Here is a 13,627-nt window from a genome sequence, read left to right as displayed (position 1 = left end):
CTTGTAAGGAATGTGCTGATGAGACATAAAAGAAGAGAGAGTTAGTGTAGCAAAAGAAACTGAAGTAAGTAAAACAGTAATGTCACAAATGGCTGAACATAAGAATTCACTGCTCCTCAAATGAGGAAGGTCTTGCTACCTTTTTATCTTTTGTTCTCAGCCTTGCAGGCCTCCCTCTCTCTTCTCCTTCATCTATGCTAATCACTAGGCACACCCTGAACCCAGTTAAACTTGCTAGGCCAAAATTACAAAGCTTTTTCAGGTTAGTTTTCTAACTTCTGAGTATGACGAGATCGCTCAATGAAACAGGTCAGCCACAGAATTAGTGCAATGGACATAGAAGGTATAACAGCCTGGGAGCTTTTAGATAAGCCTTCCTAGGCTCACAGAAATACCCGAGATACATATTTCTGATACAGATCCAAGATTTAGCATTTCACCCCTTGGCAAGGACACACGAATGGATTCCACTGTATAAAAAGACAGATGTAACACTCCCATCACAAGCAGGAAACACTTCTGTGAACAGCTATTTTACAGTATGAAAGCTAATTTAAAAGTATATGGTGGTCATCAAAAGGCCGATGATCTCAAAGCTTAGATCTCAAAAACTTCCAGATTAGTTGATATCAGTAGGGACAAAATGAAACATAGGAAAATAAATAATGAAGCTGGTGATTATCATATTTTCTTTGAGAAAAAGCAAACTTGAGTTTGAACGTGGAAAAGGGGATGAGATGGGAAAGGGAAAGAGAAGGGAATACCTAAAATAGCTGGAGTTACAGAGTTGTTACAGCTTGAAATATATATGTAAACTGACTTGTTAAATTGCTCCCAGGAATTCTGTCACAAGATGTATTTGCAATACCCATTTTATTGCAAAGTTTAAGATGCTCGGGCTCGACGTTTTGCTTTCCTTAAAAAAGGCACAGCTTCCAGACCCCATCTAGTGGTCTAGTGCCTTACAACAGCTTCACTAGTCGAGATCATGTTTAAGCTTTTGGAAAAAAGGGACGACACAGTTGGTTTCAGTTTAACGTCCACCTGAAAGAATGGCAACGCTCACACCTTCTAAAAATGGAAAAAATAAGATTTCCATAACCACTAGTCAACTTCTAATCTTATTTTAGTTCAATCTTAGCAGTGCTTCACAAGCTACATTTTTGAGAAGCCAACCCCACTACATTCAGATCTTTTTAGCATACTGGGGGAGAGGGATGGAATCACAATTGCTGCACTGAAGCTGAGACAGAAGAGATATCAAGCTGTGAATGAACTCTGGAAAAAAGCAAAATGAATCTGCCTCTGTATCCTGACTCAGTCAGCACAACTAATCAAATTATGACTATTTAAAGTGAGCTAAACTTTTCACAATTCAGAGCTCAGCAACTGCCTTGAAATTTCCCCATGCATGCCAAGCAATGCTGGCTTTGCAATTACCTACTTCACCATTGCAGCCAAGCATAAAGCACCCCCAGCTTCCCATCAGCAAGTTAACCAATTTTACAGTATATGAATAAGATCTCCTCATAATCAGGATTTCTTATTCTAACCCTAAAATATTTTATTTTAAATTTGTAGAGGTGTTTAATGTTGCCTGACTAAAGAAGTGGATAAAACCAACTCCAGGTCAGATGGGGCCTTGAGCAACCTGATCTAGGGGAAGGTGTCCCTGCCCAAGGCAGCAGGGTTGGATCTAGGTGATCTTTAAGGTCCCTTCCAACCTGAGCCATTCTATGATTCTAACTCTCCTGGCTGGAGGAACATAACTGGAAACTAGAAGATAAACTCTCCTACAGCCTAATTGAAGACAAGCTGTGTATTTTGGAGAAAAATACTCTGGTGTAAAATTCTCAGAGTTTCCAGATAACTAAAGTGGATGCAGCTTGCCTGTTTCTGACAGGCACTGGAATCTATATCCGAAGTCTCTAACCTACTGGGATATCAGTACTCCATTCAACATTTTGAAAACTTAGAGCTATTAGTTTAAATCTGCACAATTGGCCACATTCCACTGACTGCCATACATGTTTAAAAGTTAACAGCAAATTACTCCTTTTCTGACAGTGCATCATCAAGCTTGAAAAAGAAAAACTGTACCTCAACCTAATGTGCCTCTGCTGATTAAAACAAGAAATTCCACATTAAGCCTGATACCCTTCAAATGAGTGAAGGCCAGCTGAGTCACACCTTTAGAGTATTACCACACCAGTGCTGTTGGTAGTACAGAATCACAGAACTGTCAGAGTTGGAAGGGACCTCTTGAGACCATCTAGTCCAACTCTCCCACTAAAGCAGGATCACCAAGAGCACATCCCATGGGACTGCATCCAGGTAAGTCTTGAATATCTCCAGAGAAGGGGACTCCATGACCTCCCTGGGCAGCCTGTGCCAGTGCCTTGGCACCTTCATAGTAAAAAAGTCCTTTCTTGTATTAAAGTGGAACTCCCTATGTTCCAGTTTGTGCCCATGTTCTCATCCTGCCACTGAGAATTACTGAGAAGAGTCTGGCTCCATCTTCCTTGCACCTACCCTTTAGATACTTGTGGTATTGGTAAGGGCTCTCATCAGCCTTCTCTTCCCCAGGCTACAGAGTCCCAGCTCACTCAGCCTTTCCTCGTAAGAAAGATGCTTCAGTGCCCCAGTCATCTTTGTCACCCTCCTCTGGACTCTCCCTAGCAGTTCCCTGTCTCTCTTGAACTGGGGAGCCCAGAACTGGATGCAGTGGCCACCAGGGCAGAGAGGGAGCATGACCTCCCTTGACCTGGTGGCAACACAGCCCTCTGGAGTGTCAGCCACCCCTTCCAGCTTTGTATCATCAGCAAACTTGCTGAGGATACACTCTAACTCTTATCCAGGTCATGGACAAACATGTTGAACAAGATTGGACCAAATATTGACCCCTGGGGAACACTGCTGGTTATAGGCCTCCAACTCAACCCTGTTCCATTGACCACCACCCTCAAGTTCTGTCACAAAGCCAGCTCTCAATCCACCTCACTGGCTACTCCTCTATCCCACACTTTCCAAGTTTCCTAATGAGGATGTTATGGGAGTCAGTATCAAAAGCCTTGCTGAAGTCAAGGTAGATAACACCCACTGCTGGAGCTTCATCTAATCAGCCAATAACAACATCACAGAAAGCCATCAGGTTGGTCAAGCACGGTTTCCCTTGGGCGAATCCATGTTGACTTCTCCTAGTGACATTCTTTGCTTTCATGTTTTGTGATGTTTCACTTTTATGTTAAAGTATTGCAAGCTACAGTACTGCTATTTGCCACAATTCAGACTTAATTTTCTTTCTAGATTTTGCAGGAAAGCAGCAGCAAAGATTCCATAGAACAGTATCCAGTTAGGAAGCAAACCATGTAGTGGCTGCATCACTATTTAATTCTGATCCCATCTGAGAACTGACAGCAAACAGGACAGTAGTTGGGGTAAATGGGTTTATATGAAACGCTATTCTAGAAGCAAAGTATTAGCTATATGTAACCATGTCACCTTTTCTGGAGGTGACAGAATTGGAGGAGTGCTGCAGCCTTGCTTAACCTACTGAAGTTACTATTTTGACAATAGACAATAGCAAACATCTAGAAGTATCCACACTTCCTCCTCTTCTTTCTACCTATTCAGCCCCTGAATCAAGCCCCACTACCACACATTGTGACAAAACAGATGAAGTTTAACTGATCTAATAATTTCTCCTAGCACTGGAGATGGAATGATACAACTAAAAATTCCCATGATGGCCACAGTGTTATGAAAGATTACATCAATAATGAAGGAAAGGAGGGATTTCCCATGACAGTTAAGAGTATGAAGTCCCTCAAAAGTGAACTTCATGCACAGCAATGGAAATTAAAAAAGCTAGAGAAGGAATAGATAGATCTAGCAATTTTATCCTATAGTTACATATTGTGCTTATTCAAAGACCTCAGCAAGCTAACATTTCCACATTGTGTCCTTCAGATGCCTTCCTACACCTCAGACATTTTCACGTTTTCTTGGATAACAATGAGAGTATAAGAGAGGTGCAAACCTGTACAGAAGCAAGGATTTCCACCGTGAGCAGACTTTTAACAATGAGAAAAGCAGCTGATGCAGTAGCCTTTCTTTGCTGTGCTCGTGTTCTGGCATGAAGTTACACAGGCAGCTTCCTGTTTATCCCCAGATTACTAACAACTTCAGGGCTTTTTAACCCATTTTGCCAATGAAATTCGACAGCCTAAACACTTTTGGCATGCATCTTAACTGAAACCACACTTTGTGTCCTTTTTGATTAGTAAGAATGTGGAAAACATACACAAGTACTTAGAGCATTATGTGGATTACTTAACCTTTATAAAAAAAAAATTTATCTTGATCATTAAGTTCATTTTCCTCGGAAAAGACTGTAGGAAACTAAAACCCACATATGAAAATGTAAATTCTGTTTTCTACTTCCTCACTGAAATGATTAGATCTTAACTGATCTACAAATGAATAAAAAGTGCAAAAAACCCAAAGTGCCCCAAGTGCATTAAAAATCAAGTTCCACATTTCTAAACGAGCAAACTAGATCTGCAGAGACCAGCAGGCAAGTAGCAAATGGTCTGTTACTTTAATAAAGACTAACAATCTACTGTATTTAAACTTGAGGCACTCTGGCTTTGGCAGCCCATGAGCAGAACTCAGCTCTCACTGAAGAGTTCTCTTACCTGAGAGTTTCCTGGGAACAAATAGCAGTGGCAGCTGAGTGCTTTAGGCTATTTCCTCTCCCTCAGACAAGCATACCCTTCTCACCATGGCATGGACATATCTCTGGCCAAGCTTTCAAAAGGAGGAAAGCTGATGACTGCCCCAGAAAAAGGACATCTGAATGCAGACTTACCACCTGCATTCATTTAAGTTACAGCATGCACAGCCCAAGTCGCTGAAACTAAGTATCATTAAACAGCATTTGCTCTGCAAGAAGTCTCTTCACTTTCCTGTTTTCAAGTCCTGTGGGAGAAGTGGGCTGCAGGTAAAAGCATGTACCTGTTTCACATATGCACCACACCTAGTAGGTACAAATGCTTTAATACTAGAACAGCTTCATGGTATACAAGGTGTATGTCCAGCTGCACAGTAAAGTTTCCTTGTGCAGAAAATTGGTGCCACCTGTCCATATAGGTATTTCAGCATTGTAGTGGCAAGGTATGATGTTTAACCATCCCCATTTAGCTTTTTACTTTGAAAGCTGTACTTTGATCAGATTAGGATGAGAAAGAGTAGCTTGTCTTTCAGAAGTAAATGTACAACCCTGAGGTTATAAGACACCCTTTCCCCTCCCCTTTTCATAAAAAAAGAAGACCGTAGTATTCATATTTATCAAAGGTTTAAGTCTTTCGTACTGGTGCTAAACCTGGAGAAATTCAAATTACTCTCCAATTACTAATTAAATTCTGTTACAGCTATTTTATGTTTGGCATTAGAAAGAACAATGCTATAATAAAGCTAAAAATGTGTGAGCAGTCCCCAGCAAGCTCACAGCTAGCACTTTGCCTTATGGCCAAGACTGGAGAAGGCAGAATAGCATCTAGACTGGCCACTACATGAGTTTCCACCACTTGATACCTGCTTCCACTCCAAGCAATAGCTCATCAACACTTCTATATATTGATTGAGAACCTTTTTTGAGATCAAAACCTTAATGAGAACAGCTAAAAATAAGAAAAAGGTGCTATTAGAAAGCAGCTGTTAAAATTTGTAAAAGGAGAATTCCTTATTCCACTAAACTGTTCCTGCATTTACCAAGACAAATGCTTGTACCCTCAGTGATACTTGCTTCCTCCATTTCTCCTGTTAGCCTTGTACAACTTTTCCACGGCTGATCCCATTTTGTTTTCCTATCCAAGTGAAAGACTTAATCTAAATCTTGCATGCATAAAGGATTTCTATTAATATAAGCTACAGCACTCCACCAGCATCATTTATTTTATGTTCACAATGTGAGAATAAATGTCTGAAGGGAGAAATGTTTTGGTGTAACTTCCTTTTGAAAATAAAACCTACTCAGCCCGCAGAAGTTCTTATATCACAAAACTGAAGTAGTAGCTGAAAAACAGACTCCTGAGACCAGCTAACTTAGCAAGAGGAAGCCAGCTTTTCCCATATTAGTTCAAGGTAAAAAAAGTACGAATGAGCTGATCTTAAAATGACATAATTTTTATATGAAAAAAACTCCCAACATTTTGTAAGAGCAAAATAACTCTAAAGTCTTATATTTCTCTTCCTTTCATCCAGTACATGTTGAAGTTAGTAACTTTTTAACATCAAACTAAGACCTAGACATAGTTTGACAAGAATGAGAAAATAAATCAAGTAACTTTCTAACTCCTTTCCAGTTAAAATTTATCAAACCTAAATTTAATAGCAGACAGCACAACAGCTGCCAACAAGGGCTCTAGCAAACTTAAACGCGAGAAAGCTCTAGAGCCATCAGCATGCAAATTCTGGTTGAAAATTCAACACACTAATGTTTACCATTTAAGAACAATAAACCCTCCCCAAACCATAACTTCGTTGCTTTTGTATTGGATGCCAACATGTCTTTAATTTTTTTTAAGCCACTTATAACTTCATATGAAATGGCTTTTTCTCTCTGTCAGTACAAACCTACGAAGAATTTAGTGATAAACACTTCTAGATATCCCAAGAAATTTACCAGTAAGGGGAAAGTCAAGTGTATGCAAAATAAGATTTTAAACAGTTGAGGCTACTGAACTGTAAAATACTGTGTTTTCTCCTCTTTTTATTTTTTAAAAATTATCCTTACTACATTTACACCTGTAACTACAAACATGTAAACATAAAAGTTGGGGGGATAAGGGAGAAACTTTTTTTTGTGATTACTTTGATTAAAAAAGGAAATTACTTTCAAAATATGAAACACTAGAAAGACTTCAACAGAAGCCTAATCTCTCTTGCATGCAAAACTCTGGTATTAGACATTGCATACATTCACTTCAGAACCCAGTTTAACCATGCTTCACATGGCAAACTTTTTCTCTTCTTTTCATTTGTTTAAAATCCTCTGTACATCTGGCAGTCCCTTATACAGCCAATCAGATTATCCAGGTGTCTAGGAGCTCATATAAAACTCTTATGTGTTGAGTAAAAAGCAGCTTTGACCACAGTCAGTCAGTTTTCAGTCAGTCACTGAAAACAGCTGGGTAGAAAAAACCCTAACTATAAACCAGGCAGTGCCCACCATGGCTTCCTTGCAGTACAAGCACACCAGTGCTAATGATGTGAACTCAACAACATTCAGTTAATCTGCAGCAGTGAGGCCAGGTAGGCTTCCAAAAAATTACTTACCTTTACACTGAAGATCTAGACCCATTTAAGAATCAAATTAGATCATATGTATAAAGAAGAATGTTAGTTATGAAAAATAATTTATTTCAGCATTACTAACATTGATGTGAACTTTGTTCTACATACTTTCTTACTACTGTACATTCTGACATAAAAAAAAAAAGGGGGGGAAAGGGGGGGAAAAGGGGGGGGGAAAAGGGGGGGGGAAAAGGGGGGGGAAAAGGGGGGGGAAAAGGGGGGGGGAAAGGGGGGGGAAAAGGGGGGGAAAAGGGGGGGGGAAAAGGGGGGGGGAAAAGGGGGGGGGAAAGGGGGGGAAAAGGGGGGGAAAAGGGGGGGGAAAAGGGGGGGAAAAGGGGGGGAAAGGGGGGGAAAAGGGGGGGGAAAAGGGGGGGGGAAAAGGGGGGGGGAAAAGGGGGGGGAAAAGGGGGGGAAAAGGGGGGGGAAAAGGGGGGGGAAAAGGGGGGGAAAAGGGGGGGGAAAAGGGGGGGGGAAAAGGGGGGGAAAAGGGGGGGAAAAGGGGGGGGGAAAGGGGGGGGAAAAGGGGGGGGAAAAGGGGGGGAAAGGGGGGGAAAAGGGGGGGGAAAAGGGGGGGGAAAAGGGGGGGGGAAAAGGGGGGGGAAAAGGGGGGGGGAAAAGGGGGGGGAAAAGGGGGGGGAAAAGGGGGGGGAAAGGGGGGGGAAAAGGGGGGGGAAAAGGGGGGGGAAAGGGGGGGGAAAAGGGGGGGGGAAAAGGGGGGGAAAAGGGGGGGGAAAAGGGGGGGGAAAAGGGGGGGGAAAAGGGGGGGGAAAAGGGGGGGGAAAAAGGGGGGGGGAAAAAGGGGGGGGGAAAAAGGGGGGGGAAAAAAGGGGGGGGAAAAAGGGGAAAAGGGAGAGATTATCAGGCCACCACCTTTAAAGGGAAAGAACTAGTACAGCATAAGCCAAGGACAGCCAGATCTTACCTCTGAGGTTTACGAATGTCCCAGAGTCCCACACCTTCCTTAGAGTTGGCAGTAGCCAGTAATCTGGGTTCTACTGGATTAAACATGACACTGTGAAAGGCTGATGGGTAGTGTGCCAAGCAGAAGGGCTCTGTTGAGAAAGTTGAGATTTCAGAAATGAGAACAAACACTGCACACAACTGTTCAATGCAATTAATTTGGCAAATTAATATGGAAACAGCATAACAAGATCTGAAGATATGGAGACATGTTCAAACCATTTCTCAAGCTGACACATCCAAAGCAATATAAAAATTGAGGTTTTAAAATCCACCCACAAGTACATTCACTTTGTCTAAATATGGAAAAGGACATGTACTAGATTTCAAGACAGTATTTTGATTATGGAAGGTTATCAGTGTTTAAAACTAGACAAAGATCAGGTATTTGAATCTTCTTAAGGTCATGACCAAACTGTCATGTAATAAGGACTACACACAGGGGGCTTCTAAAAGGTTCCTTGCAAGATATACCTGGAAGCTTCCACATCCATTAATGAGCACACAAACTGTAAATGTAGCAGCACTTGCTTATTTGGGAGAATAACAACAAAAAGTGAAATAAGTCTGTATGGAACTCAGCTCAAAGCAAGCTGACAATCCTGAGGAAAAGAGGACTGCCACCTCCTAGGTGCTGTACAAGCAGCTGTGCAAGTAGACAAGAAGGGTGTTCCTCTTGCATAAAAATGTTAACAATTGGCTTTTGCTGTTCTTACACCGTTAACAACATGCTCAAACAGACTCTCCCTCTCATCTTGATCAGTTTAACAAGACTGTGTTTAGCCTGATACTCTGCTCTACTCATTCCATCAAAATGCTGCATGAAGAGTGTGGAAAAGCCTTGACTCTGTCATCCTTCTCTGTATCTTTCTGCTAACTTTACTGCTTTAGGCACAGTCCAATGCTATTTGTTATGGGTACCTTTTATGTGTTATGGGTACCTTTTGTGTGTTATGGGTACATTTACTCATCTAAGAAACCAGAATCAATGCCTGTTTTGAGACAACGATCATGCTAGATTTTTCCTTTCACTGTCTGCTTTGATGCAACCACTGTGCTGCCTGCATGGTTGGGAGAGACTCACTTATTGCCCTTATCTGAGCCACTCTGTGCAGGAACCTTTAGCCCCACAGGCACCTCCACATGTACCTCATCTGCATTCCTCATATCGCTCAGTAAGATACATAAAGAATGGCTCAAGAGACAACCCTCTCAAAATCCTAACACCTTCTGAAACTATTGTCCATCAAGAATTAACATTTACTTGTCCTTACATCTATATCCTCCTCTTATGCCCTATTACAAGCTTTCTGACACAGGGACTTTCCCTTTTAGCATTCATTCAGCAGTGATCACAGCAGAGGTGTATTGACCACAGCTGAAACTCCCTGGAGCAAATGTCATAGGAAGCAGAGTTAAAGGGAAGAAATTGAGCAAACTTTTGTTCTGACAACCTGCCCCAAGACATTAGAGATTGCTACTGGGTCTACTAGAAGTTCCAAATATCCAATCAAAATCAACTTTTTCCAGTTGCATCATCAAATCAGGTCCCTGCTGGGACATAAAAGGCTGTACAAGCCTGTACAAGTCACTAAAATGGCAGCCTCCACTGAGAAGCAATGGCCTTCATTAGTTGAGTGGAGATTCAACATCAGATTGCCAAATAAAGGAGGTGCTTTTTAAAACACACATATAGTTTGCTTACATTTGTTCAGTCAAATCAATGTCATTAATTACTGGTGTTTTCCTTAACCCCTTTGTTACAAACAGCCTGGCCTGGTACCACTGTTTTCTTCTAAGGTAACAAAAGTTGCCTTTTATCTCCTCAAATTAAAAAGAGGTTACAGGAGCTAAACTAATAAGCCACTAAGTCACTTTAATGAGAAGTAGGGGGATTATTTCTTTATTGTTCTTTATGGTCATTCCCAATTGTATCTCTCATACACTGGAGTATGAAAATGTTTATCAAGGGAGATCAACACTACCTCTAACAAGTAACAGTGAGTTTATAAAAGTCATGGCATAAATCACAGCACTGAAGGATAAGGAGAGTAAAAGCAGTAGAAAGGTTTAACTACATCAAAGAAGGATGAACTTCATTTCATGCAAGTTCAAAAACTCAAATCAGGTTGGATATTAGCTTATGACACTAGAGCAACATCTGTCCCACCAACTGTTGACATGCACTGTTAGGAACAGGTAGCTCTCTTAACAGACAGATCTTTATGGTGAAGAGTTCAGGAGAAGCCAATAAAGGAACATTTCACCATCTCTAATTTGAAAGCCATGTTCAGTGCCTGGTCTCATCACTAGGATGTCATGAAAACAAAAATAAAAGAGATAAAGTGACTGATTCACCAGAGGTAGATGTCAAATTAGACTAATTTTTCTCTTTGATAAAATAACTGACCTTTTATACAGGGAAAAAAGAGGTAGATTTAATGAGGACTAAATTCACATGTGGTATAGTTTAGCTGTAGGCAGCTGAAGTTACCAAAGAGAGTTGCATGGGGTAAGAAATGGGCTGAAGGGAAGACAACACTTCACTGTGCTAGTAGGAGACTTCTGAGCAAGAGAGGCATGATTAATGTATTCCTCTGAGAGATCCAGAGGTATAACAGGCATTTTTACTAGAGTCTATGTTATCATATACTGACTGTGTGCATTGCTTTTCAGAATGTTCTTTCTAGTAAAATCACAAGATGGGAAAGAGGTAAAGGGAATCACAATTGCACAAGAGAATCAGAATCACAGTAAGAATCAGACTGCTCTGAACTGAATGCAGTACTAGTATACTTAATTTTTACTTATAAAAAGGCAATATGCCTGAGGTAGGGAGGGCATCAATAAGCAATCTACTCCAAGTATTCTGGTGAGGTTTATCAAGAAAGATCCAATTCTGGTTACTCTATTTCCATAAAGCCCTCATGACGCTAGTGGCTCTAGCAGACCCCTATGGGACTATAAAGTATGTCTTGTCCCAGCTTGCATTTCCTAGTCAGAAAGGTAAAGAATCACAATCTAGAGAAGTTATCAAATTCACTAGGTATGGAAAGAGGTAACTCAGTTAACAGCAACTTTGATCCAACAACCACAGTGTATAAATTGCCACAAAGTACATAAGCTGATTTCAGTGCCATAAACAACTGTCCTGCAAGACCAGTAGAAAATATGAGTTGAGGTAATTGCATTTAAACAGCTTATTAAAAAAAAAGATGAAAGTTTATTTTAGCTATGAAGGGAACCAGATGCTGTACACCTGCAAATTGCTCCATTTTAAATTCTCAGCTTTGTGTTCTTTAGGATGGGGTAAACTCAGAACTTCATTTACTGAAGTATTACTTAAGTATTCATATACTGAAATTCAATTACTGAAGCATTCCTCTTCAAATTTGTGTAACTACAATTCTAAACCAAGATGCTTCAGCCTTAAAACTCTAGCTGTAAAAACACAGATTAGAGTGTTTTGAGAAGCTGCAGGTTCGTTACAGTTACATAAATCAACAGTACTCAGTTCTGTTTTAGAAAACAAAGACTGAAATAATAATTCCCTTTTATCACATAAGCATTCAAAGTTTCCATACAGCAAAAAAAAAACCCCATTATGCATAAGAGCAATCGTCAGTGTCACAGAGTATATAAATATCTTTGGAAAATTATTCAAATGAATAGAAGAGCTTTCCAAATGTAAAAAAAAAAAACCCAAAACAATAAATAAATACATAAAATAATGTACTCCCCCACTAAACCTATTCATACCAAGTTTTATGCTAGCCTCCACTATATGTGGTACTTAAGTCACTTAAGACAGTAACACTGAACTGGAAAGTCTGAACTATACCTCTCACCCCTCTCCAACACTCCCTTGTCTTGATTGTTCCAGATAAACATAACTTTTCCTTTCCTCACCCAAATTCTTTCTGTATCAATGACATTTCCCATCTAGAATTCTTACCTCCATGGGAAGACTCTCGGATGTCCCAGATAAGAACCCGGCCATCATCTGATGAACTAGCAAAGATGTTGTCATTTACTGGGCTCACTGAAAGCCCATACACTGCATCCTCATGAGCAAACACATCCAAGGTCTCAGTGCTGGAAAAAAGACACACTATTATCATTCCTCCTTTTTTTCATTGTTGTTTTAAGAAGCAAAGTATTTACAGCTTTATCAACCTAAAAAAACCTAGTAAAAAGGTTTATGTAACTTCATAAGAAGACCCTGGTGTGTAGAGTCAAAAGCAAACAAAAAGCCAATGCAGAATGTCCAAGATGTTATTCTATGAGGAAAAAAACCCTTCAGGCCAAATCTCACACATTAAAAACTTCAGGTACAAGATAATATGGAAATAAAGTTATAGTGGATTAAACCTGGGAAGAGGTAGTGGAAAAGACATCTTGAGACCTGTGGACTAAATTTTTACTCCTCAACATAAAAAAGAAACCAAGACACAAGCTCATGCTTTAGTAGAGGCTTCTGTATCACCCAGAAGTTCAGTTGAAGCTCACAATGGAGCAACTTTCTAGCTGGCTTTCTATGCTGCTTTTTCTTCATGGAAAAAATACAGGTCTGGTCTATCCTGGGGAACCAAGAAAGACTACTAAAAAAGCAGCATAAAAGAACCAAATAAGAACCCCAAAAGATTTCAGCCATTCTGCAGTTGTAAGAAGACCATTCTTTGTCCTCTTCCCAGATGTATAGATCATTTAAAAAGGAAGCAGGGGCAGCATGGAGAGACCAAAATCCTCTTAAAATATTGTCTTTTAATACATTACTACATTAAAAGACTCTGGGATTGTTTTATTTCTTTGGCAAGACTTCTTTAAATAATATACTTTGTACACAATCTCTATACCTCACAGAAACTCCACCAAAGAGATTCCACATAAAATCAATGTTTTGAACACATGGCAGTTTCTGTTATTAGTGACATCTACTAATTATGTCTCATGGAACACTTAGCAGAAAGGCCAAAAAAAAAACCAAAAAAACCAAAACCCAAAAAAACCCCCAGTAACAGAAAAAGCCATTTAGAAGTATAAAAAAGCTGTTGTTAGACCATGTGTCTAACATTCAAGAAGGCAGAATTGAAACCAATCAGAATTCAGTGTGTGAGACTAGCAAGGTTTCTTTCAGGTCACACCAACAGCGTTAAAGAAATAAATTCTTTATGCATTACAACTGGACCCTGATAACAAAAACATTACAAATACATACATACCAAAAAGACCTGTTTAAACATCAAAGCAAAACATAGCAGGAAAAAAAGTTTTATATAGAAAATTGTCAAGGACAAAGATATTGCAGAAG

At 40.1% G+C, this 13,627-nt stretch overlaps 1 protein-coding gene across 7 annotated transcripts in view; it reads right to left on the bottom strand.

The window, feature by feature from the left end:
* DCAF5 (DDB1 and CUL4 associated factor 5) overlaps window positions 1–13,627 on the bottom strand; it is a 79,956-nt gene that overhangs the window by 50,168 nt on the left and 16,161 nt on the right. For all 7 annotated transcript variants that reach the window (XM_030452383.1, XM_030452385.1, XM_030452384.1 and 4 more), the window contains 2 exons: window positions 12,272–12,411; window positions 8,279–8,408 (listed from right to left, as the gene is read on the bottom strand). In XM_030452383.1, the coding sequence (XP_030308243.1) occupies window positions 8,279–8,408; window positions 12,272–12,411 (270 nt within the window). The remainder of the gene's footprint in view (window positions 1–8,278; window positions 8,409–12,271; window positions 12,412–13,627) is intronic.

The sequence above is a fragment of the Calypte anna genome, chromosome 5A (genome assembly GCF_003957555.1).
Source record: "Calypte anna isolate BGI_N300 chromosome 5A, bCalAnn1_v1.p, whole genome shotgun sequence".
Lineage (NCBI taxonomy): Eukaryota > Metazoa > Chordata > Aves > Apodiformes > Trochilidae > Calypte > Calypte anna.
This window is presented reverse-complemented; position numbering and strand designations above follow the sequence as displayed.